Source organism: Bos taurus, chromosome 7, assembly GCF_002263795.3.
Source record: "Bos taurus isolate L1 Dominette 01449 registration number 42190680 breed Hereford chromosome 7, ARS-UCD2.0, whole genome shotgun sequence".
NCBI lineage: Eukaryota > Metazoa > Chordata > Mammalia > Artiodactyla > Bovidae > Bos > Bos taurus.
This window is the reverse complement of record NC_037334.1, coordinates 81,420,673-81,441,006: the sequence shown is the minus strand read 5'-3', so window position 1 is coordinate 81,441,006 and position 20,334 is coordinate 81,420,673. Positions and strand designations below refer to the sequence as shown.

At 36.6% G+C, this 20,334-nt stretch overlaps 1 protein-coding gene across 13 annotated transcripts in view; it reads left to right on the top strand.

Annotated features, from left to right (window-relative positions):
- SSBP2 (single stranded DNA binding protein 2) overlaps positions 1-20,334 on the top strand; it is a 309,901-nt gene that overhangs the window by 270,497 nt on the left and 19,070 nt on the right. For 10 of the 13 annotated variants that reach the window (NM_001035478.1, XM_005209715.5, XM_005209713.5 and 7 more), the window contains 3 exons: positions 13,276-13,311; positions 15,092-15,146; positions 18,500-18,570. In NM_001035478.1, coding sequence (NP_001030555.1) covers positions 13,276-13,311; positions 15,092-15,146; positions 18,500-18,570 — 162 coding nt within the window. The remainder of the gene's footprint in view (positions 1-13,275; positions 13,312-15,091; positions 15,147-18,499; positions 18,571-20,334) is intronic. The other 3 variants (XM_059888396.1, XM_059888395.1, XM_059888392.1) reach the window with 1 other exon arrangement.

Sequence of the window (20,334 nt, the reverse complement as noted above, 5' to 3'; positions counted from 1 at the left end):
ATGACATTTGATAATTAAATAAAATTGCTTGGGGTGGAGAGAATGATGATGTTGCTTCTGCTTGGGTCTTCAGTGCACTATTTCAGCAGATCTTATACTCTTTTACCTGGTTATGTTATATATGACTATCTTTACTCCAGTTTTCTTTTCATTTGTGTGTATGCTTTTGAATACTTCACATTTCTATTTCCTTTTTGCTCTATGTGCCTTTCAAACTTTAAGACTTCCCTTTAAAATGGCATCTAACTGGCAGCTCAGATGCTTTCTTTGAACTTCCCATTAAAATACCCAAAGGTACAGGAAAACAATTTTTTAATAACGGTAGAAACTCTGCCAGTCTTCCTGTTGTCAGAATCTGGAGCATATTTCTATTATCTGCACATCTGGTGAAACAGGATTAAAAAGCACAATCGATGACCCACCTCCACTAGTAAGCTTTCCTACCTAAAAGCAAAAAGACCTCTCTCCTTCCTCAGTGCCCACTTAGCCAGCCATCCCTACACTGCAGGGCAGGAGTGAGCTCACACCCACCACTGCCCACCTTCCCCAGCGCCTCCTGTACTCTTAACCAGAGACCCTATCCTCTAAAGGCCACCAAGGAAGGACTGATACTGAAGGCGGTACATTGTACCTAGCAAGTGTCCGAGTAAAGAGTATTAGATAGAGGCAGAGATGAGGAAAGAGCTGTACTTTCTTACGATTTTTTAAAGTACAGTGAGTCCCTGACATATGAACCTTCGAGTTGCAAACTTTCAAAGATACAAACATGTGTTCATGTGTCCAGTCATGTAAGTTAGTTCATGTGTCTGGTGTATATTGTCACCTGCTTGCGTCCCCCACAAGCGGCTGTGCTCTTGTGTACTTTACAGTACTGTGTAGAGTACAGTCATACGGTATCTTGATTTCAAGTCCAGGATGTCCAGAAGCTGGCATAAAAGCAGTGGTGATGTAGGTGGTACTGCTAAGAAGTGCCAGCTGTTGTACCATACTACTGTACTTTTCAAGGTACTACAGTGTGAGATCAAAAATGTTTATTTTGTGTTTGTTTTTTTATGTATTATTTGTGTGAAAAGTATTATAAACCTATTACAGTACAATACTATATAGCCAATTATGTCAGTTTGGGTACCTAGGCTAACTTTATTGGACTTAAAACAAATTGGACTCACACACGTACTCACAGAACAGAACTCATTCATATTTAGGGGACTTTCTATACCAAAGACACTCTTCAGGATTTCACAGAGCCAAGCAGTGTGGATAGAAGAACTCACCATATCAGGTCAGCAGCTCTGCGTTATTTTAGATCCCGAGAAACACTAGGAGTTAAGAGAAGGAGCTGTGCATATCAAACCACTGTCCAACAACCACTCCAAAGTGGGCGTTTGGCTAGCACACATGTAGGCACGTAATCAAGTTGAAAGCAATTCCTGCTAATGTGATTAATGTATACCACATATGTGTTTTCCTACCCTCAAAGAATTTGATGGGATAGGGAAAAGTTGTGAGAACACCTATCGTTTTCTCTTCACAAAGAGAAAGGAGTCATCATCCTGAGCACTGAAAGGAAAAGCATTCCTCCGAAATACGGTTGTTTATGAGAAGAAAAAACCATAGGCAAGTGATGACTTTCTAGCAAAAACATAAGGCTTACATGAAACAAAGCAAAAGTATTCAAGAGGGATTTTTTTTCCCCCTGCTTACCATAGATTATACTGTAGTGACAATTTACCTTTATTATTTTGAATTCCAAGTTCTTTGGGCTTTTTGTCTGTATTTAAAATTACAAATAGTTTTCATTTTGTGTCAGTACAGTATGCCCAGGGCTCCTCAGGGTAGCGTGCTAAGGTTGGCTGCTTTGCTTTTGCTGTTTCCAAATATGTTTTATATACTTTTTTTTCTTTTAAGGACTTTGTTTCCTAAAAACGAAGAGACTATCTTTCACAGTATAAGGATCAACATTTTAAAATTAATATTGATGTAATCTGTTTTCTGATCTGCACACCTTATTTTGATTCCACCAGTTGTCCCTACAGTGTCTTTTGTAACAAAAGAAAATCCCCATTCACTCGTTGCATTCATTTGTCAAGTCCTTTGTCTCCTTTAACCTGGAACAGTTCCTTTGTCTTTTTTAACCTTGGAGTTTTGTTGACCACAAGCCAGTTATTTTGTACAGTGTCCCATAATTTGGTCTTGGTGGATGTTTCCTCACAATTAGATTCAGGTTATATATATTTGTCAGGAACCCCCAGAAGTAACTTTGGGTTTTTCTCAGTGCATCATTTCAGGAGGTGTGTGGTGGTAATTGTCTATTATTTGTGTTACTTACATTAACTTCAGTCACTTAGTTAAGGTGGTGCTTGTTACGTTTCTCCACTGTTAAATTATTGTTTTTCCCTTTGTAATTATCTGCTTGTGAGACATACTTCAACACTGCCATAAAGATCATACTTTAATCCTCTGCTTTTTGTATCCATTGATAATTCTCTCCTGAATTATCTTTTCACTATGTTGGTTGCCAAATGGCTATTTTCTAATTCTATCTTTCCTTCTCTACTTATTACTTGATTCTTTACTAGGTGAGTTTTTCTTTCTTCTCCAATCATTCGTATATATCTGATGTACTTGTGGATTCTACTTTGTCCAAAGGTTTTGTTTTTTAAATAAAATCATGTCAGATTTGTCCAGTTAGAACCCCTTCAAGTTGGGTCATTTGTCCTTTTGACATATCCCTGTTATGCTTTGAGCATTTTGAAGCTCATATTTTCCCAGCCTTAACCCTGATAACAGCCATTTATATACGGGTCCTTGGTTCCTTTTAGTGGAGAGTGGTATTTAGAACCCATTGCTGTGACCTAACTTCTAGCCATCTCAACCAACAGATACAGATACATATATATACATACACACATACCTATAGCCACACACATCTGTATCTTTATCTATCCATATTAAAACCAGGAGTACACGCTGCAGCTCTGTTTACAATTAGCCAAGACATGGAAGCAACCTAAGTGTCCATCAAAAGATGAATGGATAAAGACGATGTGCTGTGTATAAATGGTATGTTCAGTTCGGTCGCTCAGTCATGTCTGACTTTTTTATGACTCCATGGACTACAGCACGCCAGGCCTCCCTGTCCATCACCAACTCCCAGAGTTTACCCAAACTCATGTCCATTGAGTTGGTGATGCCATCCAGCCCTCTCATCCTCTGTGGTTCCCTCCTTCTCCTGCCTTCAGTTTTTCACAATGGTATATTGCTGCTGCTGCTGCTAAGTCACTTCAGTCGTGTCCAACTCTGTGCAACCCCACAGACGGCAGCCTACCAGGCTCCCCAGTCCCTGGGATTCTCCAGGCAAGAACAGTGGAGTGGGTTGCCGTTTCCTTCTCCAATGCATGAAAGTGAAAAGTGAAAGTGAAGTCGCTCAGTCGTGTCTGACCCTCAGTGACCCCATGGACTGCAGCCTTCCAGTCTCCTCCGTCCATGGCATTTTCCAGGCAAGAGTACTGGAGTGGGGTGCCATTGCCTTCTCCAACGGTATATTACTCAGCCATTAAAAAAAAAAAAAAGAATGAGTGAAATAATGACATTTGTGGCAACATGAATGGATCTAGAGATTAACATGCTAAATCAGACAAATAAAAATATCATATGATATCACCCATATGTGGAATCTGATTTTTTAAATGATACAAATCAACTTATTTTCAAAATAGAAACAGATTGCCAGATATTGAAAACAAACTTATGATTCCCAAAGTGGGAGAATGTGGAAGGGATGGATAAATCAAGAGCTTGAGAATAACATACACATGCTACTGTATACAAGATAGATAATCAACAAGGACCTACCATATACCAAGAAAACTCTACTCAGCATTCTGTGATAACTTATATGAGAAAAGAATCTGTAAAAGAATGAACATGTGTGTGTGTATAACTGAATCACTTTGCGGTACACTTGAAACTAACACTACTGTAAATCAGCTAAAGTCCAATAAAATTTAAAAGCAGAAAACCATGAGTGCACACTGGTGCTTCAACTGTAATTCAGTACGACAGAGTTCATTCTAGACTTCCTGCTTTCCATGTTGTTTATTCACTTCTCTGAAAGTAAGAAGTCTGCCTACCATTATCCACAATAAATTTATTTATCTGTGTAATCTGTATCTTCACGTAGTTTTGTCATATATGTTTTGAACAAAAATCTTTTGGCACCCCTTTACATGGCAGCAGGAGAAACATTTTTTAAAACAAATTTATGGGACTTACCCGGTGGCACAGTGGATAAGAATCTGCCAGCCAACTCAGGGGACATGGCTTCAGTCCCTGGTCCAGGAAGATTCCACATACTGAGGAGCAACCAAACCCCTGCACCAACTGCTGATCCTGAAACTCTAGAACCTGTGAGCCACAACTACTGAGCCCATGTACTACAGCCATAAACCCCACACACAGAGTCTACTCTGCAACGAAGAGTAGCCCCGCTCACCAAAACTAGAGAAAGCTTGCACTAAGCAGCAAAGACTCAGTGCAGCCAAAACTAAATAAAATTATTTTTTAAATTTATATTTTTAATTCAGATAATATGATTTTTACTTTTAACTTCCCTTATGCTGAGTATAACAGTATTGGCCTCCGATTCTTACTTGGAAACTTACAAGTCTGCCAACCTTTTTATTTTTTATGTTTTTCACAAAGAACTGTACATTTGAGCTGAACTGTAGAACAGGTTCTAATCATAAAGTAGCAAGCACTTTTATCAAAAATACCTGAATTAGCTTTGTCAGGAGATACTTTTGATTATATGTACCAACCTAACTAGGCTCATACTGAAGGAAAATACTACTGGATCATGTATCTGAAAAGTCCAGATATAAATTTGCTGGGGGACACATTTGGCTCCAGGGTTCACATAACACCATCAGGACCCTGTCCCTATTCACCGCTTACCCTTGTTCCACGAGTCTGGCAAGAAGGCTGTGTGAGGCTCCAGATTTGTATCCTCAGCTCCCTGTTAAGCACAAAAGAGCACAACTCTCATCAGTTAAGCACAGGTACTGGAAGTAACTAACTGAAGTAGATTTGCTCAGCTTGGATACATAGGCTTATTCATGAACCAGCTATGACCCGGGGGTACAGTGCTCTATCCACCAGGCCCTGCTCACTCACTCAACCCCGATCCCCGCCTGAACCACATGGAAAAATAAGGGCGATATGGTTCAAAGAAAATGCAGGGAACAATTGGCAGAAGAGGGGCTGAGCAGAAACAACAGATGATCAGTACAGCACTGTATTCCTCAACTCACTAACTTGACAGGAAAGAGAGAAAACTCCTGTAAGGAAAAATGAGGATCTACTAGAGTGATTAAGCCCAAGAGAAATACAAATATTTTACTCCAGGTAGGAGCTTTGCCCTATTAAAAATAGATGCTCATTTTTTTAAAAGAGCACTAAAAAATAAAAGAACATTTTCAGCTTTACAGTGACACAGAGAATGTTCCCCTCCCTGGTTTCTAGTGAACTGAATTTCAGTGCATATAAAGTAGTTTTGAATTTCACAGTTGATGAAAACTCCTTAGCTAAAATAAAATGTTAAGCTACTTAGCTAATCATTTTTTAATAAAGCCAAAGAGAACCTCTAGGTATTCTGCTATTCATCTACCATGGCACCAATCATAAATACTAGGAGTCAGAATATTTCAGGATTTTTGGATTGTCGTCACATCTCTTGAATTTTCTGTCTAGCTTAACCAGACAAACATGTGGCCTTAATTTTTATTATCTGTCAAATAAGAGATTTGTGTAGTTCTATGATTCTGATCTTCTAGCTCTCTGGTCTTATCTTCTACATCTGCATTTTCATCTTAATGGACATTTTGTATAGTATATGGGGGAGGGGTGGAGGGAAAAGATTAATTGTGCTGGGGAAATTCTGGTGACTGGAGGTAGAGAAAAGCCTGGACAAAAGTAAAGAGAAGAGGGATTGTAGGAAATGTGTGAGGAAAAAATATTAGATTCTTAGTGGCTGGAACATAGCTTTGGAAGGCAGAGAAGGCAGCAAAGCTGGAAAAAGAAAGATGGACCATGATGTGTTCAGGACTTTGAATGCTGAAAAATCTGGAATTATCATCTGTGTGGAACAGAATTTTGTTTTAGGATGATAGTATATAAAATGGATACATAGCGAAACAATATTGAAAGAGTAGAGTAACGGGCCTTACAAAATGCTGCCAGAGTCTGAGGTAGAGCAGTGGAGAAAGGATGGAGGAGATAAAAATGTGACACATGTCATCAAAAACAACTGGTGATTGTTGGATTTAGAGATAAAGAAATGAAGTTGAAGGTGATTTCAGGTCTTTGAGACTAGTTTTCAGGGAAAGATATACCCAGTTGAATGCAGATTCCAAAGAATAGCAAAGATAGATAAGAAGACCTTCTTCAATGAACAAGTGCAAAGAAATAGACGGAAACAATAGAACGGGAAAGATTAGAGCTCTTTTGGAAAGAGATCGGAAAAAATTGGAGATGTCAAGAGAACATTTCAAACAAGGATGGGCATGATAAAGGACAGAAGCAAAAGAAAATTAAGAAGAGGTGGCAAGAATGTACAGAACTATACAAAAAATGTCTTAATGACCCAGATAATTATGATGGTTTGGTCACTCACCTAGAGCCAGATATCCTGTAGTGTGAAGTGGGCCTTAGGAAGCATGACTGCAAATAAAGTTATTGGAGATGACAGAATTCCAGCTGAGCTATTTCACATCCTAAAAGATGATGCTGTTAAAGTGCTGCACTTAGTATGTCAGCAAATTTAGAAAACTCAGCAGTGGCCACAGGACTGGAAAAGGTCAGTTTTCATCCCATTCCCGAAGAAGGGCAATGCCAAAGAATATTGAAGCTACCATACAATTGCAGTCATTTCACATGCTATTAATGTTAATGCTCAAAATCCTTCAAGCTAGGCTTCAACAGTACATAAACCAAGAAATTCCATATGTGCACGCTGGCATTAGAAAAGGCAGAGAACCAGAAATCAAGTTGCCAACATTCAATGGATCATGGAGAGAGCAAGGGAATTCCAGAAAAACATTAGTTCTGCTTCATTGACTATTCTGAAGTCCTTGACTGTGTGGATCACAACAAACTGTGGAAAATTCTTAGAGAAATGGGAATACCAGACCACCTTACACCTGTGTCCTGAGAAACCTTGTATGCAGATCAAGAAGCAACAGTTAGAACTGTACATGGAACTATGGACTGATTAAAAATTGGGAAAAGAGTACAACTAAGCTGTATATTGTCACCTGCTTATTTAACTTATATGCAGGGTACATCCTGCCAGGCTGTATGACTCACAAGCTGGAATCAAGATTGCCAGGAGAAATACCAACAACCCCAGATATGCAGATAATACCACTAATTGCAGGAAGCATAGAGGAACTAAAGAGTCTCTTGATGAGGGTGAAAGAAGAGAGTGAAAAAGCTGGCTTAAAACTCAACTTTCAAAAACTAAGATCATGGCATCCAGTCCCATCATTTTATGGTAAATAGAAGGTGGGAAAGTGGAAACAGTGACAGATTTTATTTTCTTGGGCTCCAAAATCACTGCAGACAGTGACTGCAGCCATGAAATTAAAAGACTCTTGCTCCTTGGAAGAAAAGCTATGACAAACCTAGACACTATGTTTAAAAGCAGAGACATCACTTTGCCAACAAAAGTCCATATAATCAAAGCTATAAAAGTTTTTCCAATAGTCTTGTACAGATGTGAGAGTTGGACCATATAACAGGCTGAGCATTAAAGAATTAATGCTTTTGAATTGTGGTATTGGAGAAGACTTTTGAGAGTCCTTTGGACTGCAAGGAGACCAAACCAGTCAATCCTAAAGGAAATCAACCCTGAGTATTCATTGGAAGGACTGGTGCTGAAGCTGAAGCTTCAGTATTCTGGTCACCTGAGGCAAAGAGCTGACTCACTAGAAAAGCCCCTGCTCCTGGGAAAGATTGAAGGCAAAAGGAGAAGGGGGTAGCAGAGGATGAGATGGTTAGAGAGCATCACCAACTCAATGGACAGGAATTTGAGCAGACTCTGGAAGATAGTGGAGGACAGAGGAACCTGGCATGCTGCAGTCCATGGGTTCACAAAGAGCTGGACATGATGTAGCAACCCAACATCATCATCATCGAGGAGGATGGGAGTAACACAGAGTGAAATGAGGACATGGGGGAAACGCAGGCTTAGAGCGTAGGCTGTGAGCTTTGTTATTGGAATGTTAAATTTCAAGAATTTGTAAAGCAACACCTTTGATTCTTCTACAATGCCTAATGTGTGTTTCTGTAATTGTGCTTAATGCATTATAACAAACCTGTAACGTTCAACCTCTGCTGAGTACCCGCTGATGTGTGACCAGCAGTTTTTTATTTTTCCCTAGTCACATGCCCTTCCTACATTCCTTATCCTTGGCCCCTTTTCTATCAGCTAAACTTGTCTCTTACTTTACGGTGGGGAAAAAAAAGTAAACATCAGACTCACATTCTTCAAATTCTACACTTCAGTATTATCAGACCTTTAATCATATTTCTTTCCTCTCATCTTAGTAGTGTTCTTCTCAATGCTAGCCATTTGGTCTGGTCTCTTTATCCCACCTCTTCATGTTTCTGCATATCTTGCTCTTTCATTTTTTAAAGGAGTCTTCATCTATCCCTTTCCATTGGTTGGAACTTTGCCTAACAGTGTGCCAATTAACAAATCCCGGGACAACCTTAAGACCCCCAGTCTTTCTCTCTTCTAGAGTTGGAAGGGATAACCGAGAGAAGACTTCTCTCAACCCTTCATCAGTGTCAAACCACAGTCCCGCATCTCCCACACTGACTCTGTCACCACCATTCTCCTGGGCAGTGGATTCCTTGATACTCCTCCTCTTCATTCCTGTGCAGCCGTGCAATGCCAGAAATACAGCAGGTGATGGACGAAGATCGGTTAAACTCAACCGTTTCAGTTCCTAGTGATCTTCCACTTAGCAAAACTAAGGACTTATTTTCTGTCATCATACCTGAACTTTGAAATATTCTACACCTTGGTTTTGTTTTAAATGTCTGTTGATTTCTTTTCTTCATTTAAGTAATGTTTTCTTCCATATTTGCACTAGCATATTTCTTTATATTATTTATTCTTGGGCGTGTCACAGAGAAGTTGAAAGACAAGCCCAGTAAGGCTCAAAAGTAAGCCCAGTTTAGGCATTTCCTAGCCAGCCTGCTCCCACTTCTTGCTTCTTAAAAGTCTGCCTTGACATTTTATAGAATATTTTCTCCAGGTTTTCCTCCAGTCACATTATCTACCCTTTTTTTTTAAGTTAATTTATTTTTTAATTGAAAGATACTTTACAGAATTTTGTTTTGTTTTCTGTCAAACCTCAATATGAATCAGCCATAGGTATACATATATCCCCTCCCTCTTGAACCTCCCTCCCATCTCCCTACCCTCTAGGTTGATACAGAGCCCCCGTTTGGGTTTCCTGAGCCATACAGCAAATTCCCATTGGCTATCTATTTTACATATGGTAACGTAAGTTTCCATGTTACTCTCTCCATACATCTCACCCTGTCCTCCCCTCTCCCCATGTCCGTAAGTCTGTTCTCTGTGTTTCTTTTTCCATTGCTACCCTGCAAATACATTCTTTGGTACCATCTTTCTAGATTCCATGTATATGCATTAGTATACCATTATCTACCCTTTTTTAATTGGTAATGTTCTTTAATTCCAATCTTGGGCTTTTTTTCAGTTTAACGTTTTCAACTAACGAAACTAAACTATCGTTTAGTTTCGATAACTAAACGTAATCAAATCCTATAGTAAGTATTGTGCATGGCACACAATGGGGATTTAATTAATTGAAACTTTATCTCTTGTCCTGATCTCCAATGAATTCTTAACCACTACTTCTAAATATCTGTTGATTGGTTTTAACTCAGTGTCTACTAGAGCTTTTGAATACAATATCAGACATTCCCCAAACCTGTCCCCTGCTTTCTAAACTCCCTATATATGAATTAGTAGCACCATCATCCACCCAGTCAGCATGTTGGAAACCTTGGAATTTCCTTAACTTCTCACCCAGTTTGTCCCCAAGCCCTGCAGAGTACATTTGCAAAGTCTGTCAAATTCTCTTATCCCTATTTATCTTAATCAGCATTGCCTAGAACTCTTTTTATCATCTCTTGCCTAGACTTTTTGCAATATTCTCCTAACTTGTATTCATGCTCCACGATGCCTGTAGAGTTATCTTACTAAAATACGTAAATTTGAACATGTCTCTCAAAACCTGCTGTTTCCAACAGCATAGATTTAGCCTGACCATGTAGCCTCATCACTTACCACAATCGCCTGTAAGTCCCACACTGCAACAACTGTAAAACTACATACCGTTTCCCTAATGAACTGTGAGTACTTTCACATTTGTTTATTAAATGCCGATCCTTCTCTTTGTCCTTGTAATGGACCCCCACTCTCTCTCCTATTCCCAGTTTCCCAGCTCAGATACATCTTCTGTACCCACAGAGTACTGCTTCTGTCATTGCTGTATTTGGTTTCTCAGACTAGGCTGACAGACACTGCTGTTATTTATGAGAGTTCAGATTCCGTAAAGTGCTAGGGATGAGAGCCCAAATGCTCCTCTTCTCTGAATGAGGGCAAGGACTACGAGGTAGAAAACAGTGAATACAAGAGCTTCACAGGGCAAAAATGGAAATAAACTGAACTGGAGGGGGTAACAAACTTTTTAAAGTAGTTTTAAATGTTTATTATATTTAATGGTGTTTGAAGAAACCATGAAGAGGGAGAAGTTGGTACTTGTGAGAATGAGATGTTCAAGAGGGGCTAACTTTGGAAATAAAGACTTCTTTTCCCCCTACCTGAGATGAATGGACGAAATTTTAAATCTATAAATAATGAAGTGTTTAGTTGAAGATGAAGGCATAGCAATAATTTCATGGCTTTGATGTATGACCAAAGGACAAAGTACTAACTCAGGATAGTCGAACCACCAGTAAAGGGCCAGTTCACAAAAGTCAATTGTTAAAAATTCAGGAACTTTGTCAGCTGATTGTTAAAATCATTGGTAGCTTGAAATCTGCCTTATAGGAATATTTACACAGCATAAATTGGCACATACTACAGATTTGGAGTTTTTCCCCCAAGTTTACAGCACACCTCTAGAATACTTCGGAGCTTCCATAACAGCTGAGCCAAAATGCTTCCAGCTGTTCGTGAAAACTAGGTTAAAGCTGGAGAACATGATCACGTGTTGGATCTTGTCAACCTTGTTTTGTTTTCCTTGCCAGGCACTCTCTACTATAAAACAGAAAAGTTGGCTAGAGGATGATCAAAAAAGAGTTGGGAATTAACAAAGTAGACTTCAGGATAATGAATTTAAGATATGAGAGAGAGAAAGAAAATGCTGGAATTGTGATGGGATAAGATTCTGGTTGGAATATAGAGTGTTGTTTGTGAGTGTCATGAAGAACAAGAAAGATGTCAGTCAGGAAAGTTGTTTAGATCTTAGATCTCTGTGCAAAACTTTTAGGATGTAGTCATGCTCATATATGGAAAAAAACTGGGCTTGGGGGAGGGGCACGGGGAGGGTATTTCTGTAAAGTAAAGGCAGTGAGTGTGTTCCTAACATCTAAAGAGTGGTTTTTTTGATCGCTAAGTCATGTCTGACTCTTTTGTGACTCCATGGACTGTAGCCCACCAGTCTCCCATGGACAAATGGAATTCTCAAGGCAAGAGTATTGGAATTGTTAGATCATATCTTGAAGTTGCTTAAGGATGATAGTAGGCAATAGAGACAGAAAGAACATGAGCCTGGTGTTTAAGTTATAAGGAGATGAAAACTGGAGCCGGCAGATAAGTTGGTGATTTGGAGACAGCAGGGACACGTATTTAAAATAAATAGCAGAGGATGGATGATTGATCATGAACTGCAAAAGACCCAAGAGAGCAAAGCTGTATTCATTCACCCAGTCAAGTAAATGTACAGTGCCATAGCGATCCTGATACTCACAGACACAATCACCACCACTAACAATACTGAGCACTCAGTAACGGCCGTGTGCGGTGCTGAGTTACACAGAAAGTGGCCCAAGCAGAGGCTCAGACGCCTGTGGTCTGGGCTTAAAGCCAAACAAGGGCATCAAACAATGAGGAGAGTTTTCAAATAACTGAATGTTAAAATCATTAGAAAAAGTATAGCTTTGTTGTCTTTCTGCTTTATGATTTCATATTATTTTTATGTTTAATTAGAAGGAAGGTATTGATGTAGAGGGAGCATTTAGGTACAGACACTATAATCTTTTCACCATTCTTAAGGTCCTATTTTAGCCCTGGCTGTCTTACTCCAAGACGATAGTAATTTACTGGCTTTTTTCAGAATAAGGCAAAAATATCTCTTCTAGATGTGAAGATGAAAGATGTAAGCTAGTGAGCTTGTGTGAAAAAAAGAATATTTGGATCAACTTCTCTATTAATATCCACACTTAAGGAGTTATTTTTAAATATATGTTTTCCAGTTTTCATTTCTTAAATTTTCATAGCAATGTCATATTAATACCTTGTAATCTCTAGAAAAGAGCTTGGTTAAGAGCTTGATTTGAAGGGAATGAGGGAATATGTTACCCATATTTGATCCCCACAAATTAGTAGTCCTCGGAGACTTAAATTAGCAAAATATTTTGCATTCATTATATTGTTTTCTAGAAGCTAGTTAGAAAGGAAAAGGGGAAACAGGTTTATATGTCAAGTATTGACCCATACTGCATGAATATAGTAGCCTGAAACCTGTCTCTAAAAAAATAATGTATCCCAGATGCACATAAATTAGAAATGGCATCTGTAAAATCTACTAATTTGAAAAATTCTGGTTTCTGGTTTTTACCTGCACAAATATATATCTTTCTAATAATAGAATACATGTCACTAGTATCAAGCAGTGAGTATAACTGCCCTGAAAGCAATATAACTTGAAACTGTAATTCTGTCTAAATTCTTCTTGACTAATATCCTTTCCCTTTTTTAATAAATTCAAGATAGGTCTGCATTTTATTCAGTTTTCTAGCACTCAGACATATATAAATGCCTTTATCCTTTATTATCCTTTGTGATAAATTTTAAAACTTGATAAAAGTTAGAAAATAGATTCATTTTAGGTCAGTCTCCTTACTTCCACATGAATCAGAATATGTCTATTTTTCGTCCTGTTCATGTTCCAGATACCATACTCCTCAGCGTCTCCTGGGAATTATGTAGTAAGTACATTTGGGTTTGTTTGCTCATAAGAATTGATGTTACGTTTTATTTGGGCAATGAAATAGTTGTCCAGATGTTAAAAGAGCCCCTGTGTATTGGCCAAGAAGTGAACATCTGATTTGTATTGAGTTGTTTCGTCTGCCAACCTCAGTACATATGTTGATGTTCATTAGTGAAACAGTTATCAATCTGGCCAAAATTGCCCTGAGTACTGTGTTTTACTTCAGCATATGTTTCTGTAAGCCAGTACAATACCCTGTCCAATCATGAAGAAGCACCCCCAGTTACACAGTGATATGCTTGAATTTGTAGTTCTTCATAATCTACACCCCCGCACCACCCCATTGCCATACACAGAGTCTAAGAAGACAGTAAACTTTCTCCCAATCACAAAGAGAATCCGATAGCAGAATGATGACTGATAATTTGGGAGAGGGGTGTTAATTTTCACTGTTAGAAATCGAGAGCACTTATCATTTTGTACATGTTAATAATGTCCAATGATTTATATTTGTCGATTCAGCGGGTTTTACATGATCTCTTGAACTTACAAATGACCTTTTAACCATCATCACATTAGAATCCATGCTGTGTCTAAAGGCCATCACAGAACATAGTTTGTTATACTGTTTAGCAGAGAAGCAGGAATAAATGGTAAAACCGAAAATCTTTCCCAAGGAGATATTCATAGGCGGTGGTTAACCAGAGTAGGAAAAGAGAGTCCTTTGGAAGATCAGTATCAATTGATCAGTTTTACTTTCCATGGAGACAGTGTTCTATGAGCACAGCGGAAAACACAGATGGTTTTGGACCTGCGGACTTAGTGCTCAGAATTCCCTTAAGCTGTACAAACTAAGAAAGTAACTTTTTTCATGTTCTCCATGAAACCAAAATGAAAGTTAAAAAGTTTGGGTACAACCTATTTTTTCTTAAAGTCAATTAAAAATACGCTTCATATATAGTCTTATGAAATTGTAAATTTGACATATTTAAAAGTAAATTTAAGCTGTTTAGTAAATAGCAATACATGTATTATTTGGAATAATTAGTGGACTATGTCTGTGTACTCAGAATGAAACAAAAACCTCGCTGTTTAAAAGTTAATTTGACTATGTCCCTCTGAAAATTCTCAAACTCATTGCCTGAATTATCCATTTTGGTTGTGTGAAATAACTGAATTAACTTTAGAGTCACCTAACATCCCTTTCAAACTGATTGTACCTACAGCCTTAGGAGCCCTCACATTAGTCAGCATCACCTCTTCTAATTGATGCGATGGCTGAAGGTGCAGTGCATTAGAGATGTTGTGGTTGAGACTGAAAGAAGAAATAGCATCAATATATTTTTAAAGCATATGAATATCTTTTGGTTTTCAAATGCCTATAAAAACCAATGATACAAAATACAAGAAAATTACAGAAAACTAAATCATAAATACAAATACACATGAATTATTTCTATTTTATGGATTTGTAAAGGCCCTCTTAAATCGTTTCTCCTTAACCTCATTATACCTGATGTGATTAAGTCATGAATTATAAATCAGTGTTATAGGCTCACTGTTTTGAGAAACTTGTCAAAACAATCTCAGTATATTTAAGCTAAATTATATTTTGCATAACAGTGAAATGATTGTGCATTCAAAGAAAGTAAATTATGGAGAAAATATATTGCCTCTGCTGTTTTCAAATTGGATTGTGATAAAGTCTAACTTCTGTTTTTCCTTATCTTATTAAATGCAATGCCTTATTTTCACTGACATTTTGTGTACTTATTTAGGGTCCTCCTGGAGGTGGAGGGCCACCAGGAACACCTATCATGCCTAGTCCAGCAGGTACTGTAATTGAATGAGCCACATGGGTATTTCTCAGAGTAAAATAATAGAGTACAGAAACTGTTATGAGGGAAAGTTAGTAGTATCCTTTATCTTATTGGCGGTTTCATAAGTTGAGTAGAGGTAGCAAGCAGAAGGAAATAGTGCTCTTCAGTAACTATTTTCCGATTACTTTAAGCATTTAGAACACTTCTGTTGTGTAGGTAACGGATTTAACCAGAATGAAAACTGTTGATCTCTATGAATTGCCCAATAATTTTATCTGACTAGAAATTTGCTTGAAACTGTGGAAAAGATCCAAATCTCACAGCCTGAGAAAATTTCTGCCCAAGTAACACATGACATACACGGACCCACTATGTTTAATACAGCAAATCTGACTCATTGTCTCTAGCGTCTAAAATAGATGTGGATGTGCTATCAGCATCATTTATCCTGCACGTCTATAGGTATTTATTAGTTAGCTAATCCGCTATGTAATGGGGGAAGTTTTTTAATCTTTTAAACTAAAATACTGCAGTATTCCTGGAATCATGTAATATGATTATTTTAAATGCCTCTCTCCTTTGAGACTTAAATACAAACTAGTGAATGTATTGTGTCTTGAGGCCTCTAGTGATATTAATAGTACACCCCTCTTAGAAGTGCCTGGCAGCATGTAGCAAGAGCCATGAACAAGTTCACACCATTTGACTCCATAATCCTACTACTATAAATCATTTGAGGTATAGCCCAAGAATCATGTACAGTGATGCTCACCTGATATAGCCAGCAGTAGACTAGAAACAACTTTCATGCCTAATCCAATTTTAGTGATATTTTTAAATTTTTATGTTTTATGGACTAAAACTTTAGCCATTAAGATTACTGTCAAAAAACTTTTAATGACACAGAGAAATGTTCATGATTTAATGCAATGTGATCACAATATTATTTTTAAATATATTACACAACTTCTGGGTAATGAAATATGTGGGAAAATTTTATAATTAGAAAATAATTTTTATTATGTTGCACTCAAATTCATATCTTATGAATTTGTTGAAATCTAAGATATATAGAAGTTTGAAATTAAGTATCATTAATCATACCAATAAGTATTTTTAAGTTTTGAAACCTTAATTTAGAAAAAGCAGAAATTTGATTGGTTCAGAATTTTACTTTGGTTCACTAACTCTTTGGAATGAATCACAAATATTTCATAGATCTCTGTCCTCAGAACATCTTCAGTGAAGTGAAACAGAATTCATTGAAGATAGAATTATATGAATTGAACATCTTGCCCACATTTGCATTCCTTTTGGTGAAGTTAGGGTTTAATTTATGAAGGTAGCATATGATTAACAAATATTTCACTTGCAGTACTTAAAGAAAATTTTTGGAGTGACACTAAACTCTGCAGGCGATAAATAATCTGATCAATTCTTCCTTTCAAGCCAAAAATTGCCACCAGTATTGCTGGCTTTTCTGCATGCTCTTTTATGTACTCATTCTTTATCAGTCAGTCCTCTAATATGAAGGCAGTATGCCTCAGCCTCCAAAAAATAGGTGCCAGAATATCTATAGTTTTTTGGTATATAAATCAGACATTTTCTAAAAAATACCAAACTTATTCCCTCAATGTTTTTTCATTTTCAGATGAAATTCTTTTGATTAGTCTTAAAAGCAATGAATTTTCTTTCTGCATATTTTAAAATATACAGCCCATTTTCCTTTCAAGTTAATTACTAGAATTAGTAAGACTAATAAAGGTGAAAAGCCATTAAGTTTTCCTGTGTTTAAAAAACAAACCCAGCTTTTCTGAAAGATAAGTTTTTATGGGATAGCATTTATGTCATGAGTTGAATCTAAGTTAGCAGGTATTTATTGTCTGTAGTATACAATATGAGTAAGACATGGCCCCTTTCCTCCTCTCAGAGAACTTATAACCTAGTTTGAAGCCGGAGGGAAGAATAAGACAAAATATTAACTATAATGCAAAGCATGCACTCACACACTTTTAAGTATCAGGGGAAGTTAAAACTTCTTGGAAGAGGTCTCATCGGCAGTAGGCCTTGAAGACAGAGAGTGTCATCTCAGTAAGTGGAGACTGGGTAGCGAAGACACTTGAAGGAAAAAGAACAAAAATAAGGTGATGGAAAAGGATGCACATATGCAGGAAGGAAAAAGTAGCCTGAGTTGACAAGCGTGTAGTATACATAAAAATGTAAAAATACTTCAGGCCACAAAAGTAGATTAGAAGCTTACTTAGTATAAACAGAGGTCAGCCAGAGGTAGGCATTTCAACTTTCTTAATAATATGATTTGTTAATCTAGATGTTAAAAATAATACTTAGGATTATGGATCACTGTTTATAAACAAAGGATAAATGGCATCTTACTCTAAAATAATAAATTAATGTGTAATAATCACAAAATAAGAGGAAAAGTAATTGCCCATTTCTCACTCTACAATTATTGCCATAAGAAAGCAAATGATTTTTATCTTCTGCCTTAAATCAGTGTAAAACAACTTTTTCAAAGTAGAGGCCTACAATGTTTTATTTAAGAGAATTATATAATTGTGGGAAAATAGAAAAACATTTTATAACTAATAGTTTCTAAATATAAAATATTAAGCCTTTCACTTTAGGCTATACATTAGAAACACCTATACTCAGATAATTAATTAGGACTAGTAATAGACATGAAATGTAATATGTTACATGTATTTATATGGATATACACTACAGTTATTTTTATTATAATTAATCAAAAATAAAATGACTGAAAAAAATTTTATTGGAAGTTGTACTAATGAAAGCTGGCTTTTACATCAAGCAAGAGAATTTTAATTCCCATTGTATCATCTTGTTCTAATCTCTTTCTTTGGGAAGTAAGCCAGGATATTCCACCAGCTTTTATTATTAGCTAAATAAATTTTTTAAATTGGTATATTAAGAAACCTTAATAAATAATAACTAAAAATTTACTAAATCTGAATTTTAAGAGATTTTTGTTATAGGTATTCATGTAAATTGCTTAGAGAAGTCAAAAGGTTTTCATGTTGTTTTTAAAGAAGGAAAAGTTTACTATAATTTTTTAGACTTTTAAAGTGATATTCCTTTTGACCTGGACTATTCAAGTGATTATTCCTAATATATTAAGTAAATATTCCTAATTTATGACCTCAGAATAATTTCTGGGTCAGAAAATGACTTACAGATACTTGTTTCTGAACATCAATAATGACTATTTCAAGTGGTACAGCTATTAATATACATAGGTGTCCAGATCATCTTTGATTATTATTTTGTGATGACTTGGGCGTAAATTATAATGAAAGATATTAATTCAATAATATTTTGTTTCAGATTCAACCAACTCTGGAGACAACATGTATACTTTAATGAATGCAGTACCTCCAGGACCTAACAGGCCTAATGTAACTATGCCTTTTTTAAAAATTTTTGGAATGTATTTGAAGACTCAAGTCTCTAAGTACATTTCTTTTCCTTGATACTGGCTTTGTATTTTATTATCCAGGACCTTACTGGATATCAAAATATATGTTCTGGGTTGGAAAAAAACATTATATATAACATACATAACAATAGATTTAATATTAGTATAATGTAAATGTAAAGTGGAACTTAATTATAAAATGTTGGTATGTGGCCTTATCTCAAATATCTAATAATTTATATTGACTATTTGAAGGTGACAGGTAGTGTGTAAGCGTTTATGATCACCTCATTTTGCACATCATTAATTTATTCAGGTGGTTGTGCTTTTTTCCTGATAAACTCAAAACTAAAATAGGAAGTTGAATATGCTTGTTTTTCTTTAAATTTTTGAAATCTGGAGTTTAAATATAGAACTGAAGCAGTTATACAGAAAGAATTTGGGCATTTTTAATAAGGCATATGGTTGTGATTTTTCTACAAATGCTTACAGAAAAATGGTACTGCTCTATGAAACCTACATGTTAACAAAATATATTTATAACAATACAGTTAATATATATATATGAATAAAAGGTAGCTCAAATTAAAGAAAAGTAAAAACATGTATCAAGAATTCCCCAAAGTATACCAAAAACTGGGGATGAAATATTATAACTGAGCTTCCTATCAGTGAGGCCAACAAAGGGAATCTTGAAGCCACTGGTGGGGTATGTGGCTAGTCCAAACTGAGGTGTTCTGCAAGTATGAAACACACCCTGGATTCTGAGGACTTATACAAAAAAAATATCTCATTAAAATTTTGTATTGACTATTTTGAAATGGTAATTTTGATTACATAACTAAATAAAACTATTAAAATTAACTTTACCTGTTTCTTTTTACTTTTTAAAGATGGCTGCTACTAAATCCAAATTTACTTACGTAGTTCACACTTGAACTTTACATATTTTATTTCTATTAAGCAGCACTGCCTTCAGTTACCAGTATTCCCTTTATATAATCAAATAGATTCTTTTTCAGGGAAAAAAAAAAGTTTCCTGTCAATAATGTCTAAAAGGTGTTTTCACAGAGATTTTAAAAACATTGAATACAATCATGAACAATGTTCATTTTAGAAATGCAGCACAAATATAGAAAAGCACTTCATACCGCAATTTCATATCTTAAAACTTGATATTTGAAAGGGAAGGAATAAGGGAGGAAACCAAGAGCATATGGTACTGAAGACATTTCTGCAGGCAGCTGAACTGATATCACCCAAGTGTGTTCCATTCTGGTTCTCTCACGTGGTTCAAAGATAAGAGATTCAAAAGAAGTAGACGATGAGCATGTCATTCTTTCAAATATCATTTATTTGAGCCATGGGTAGTAAAAGCCAGTGCCTGTTGAGGGCTCGGACTGCAGTGTTCTGTGCTTGAATTACCATACCTACAGTCAGAGTTGCTTAAAGCACAGTGATGGCCAGATAAAGGGACCAAACCAAGGAGGAGCACAGGCTGTTAGCTTCACTGCCACCAGTTTCTCAGCCCAGATCTAAACTATGCTTTGGGGGGCGGGGAAAAAAAGGTTGAAAAACAGAAGTTCAAAGTTAATTTCTCTGACCTCTCAGTAGAGGCATACATATTCCAAGTTGTTACTGGAAAATAACAATCCATACTTTTAGGCAACAGAATTGGCATCACCCTGGGAAGATGTATAAGCATATGATACGGGTGAGCTCGGTGATGGAAAGCCATGTTATT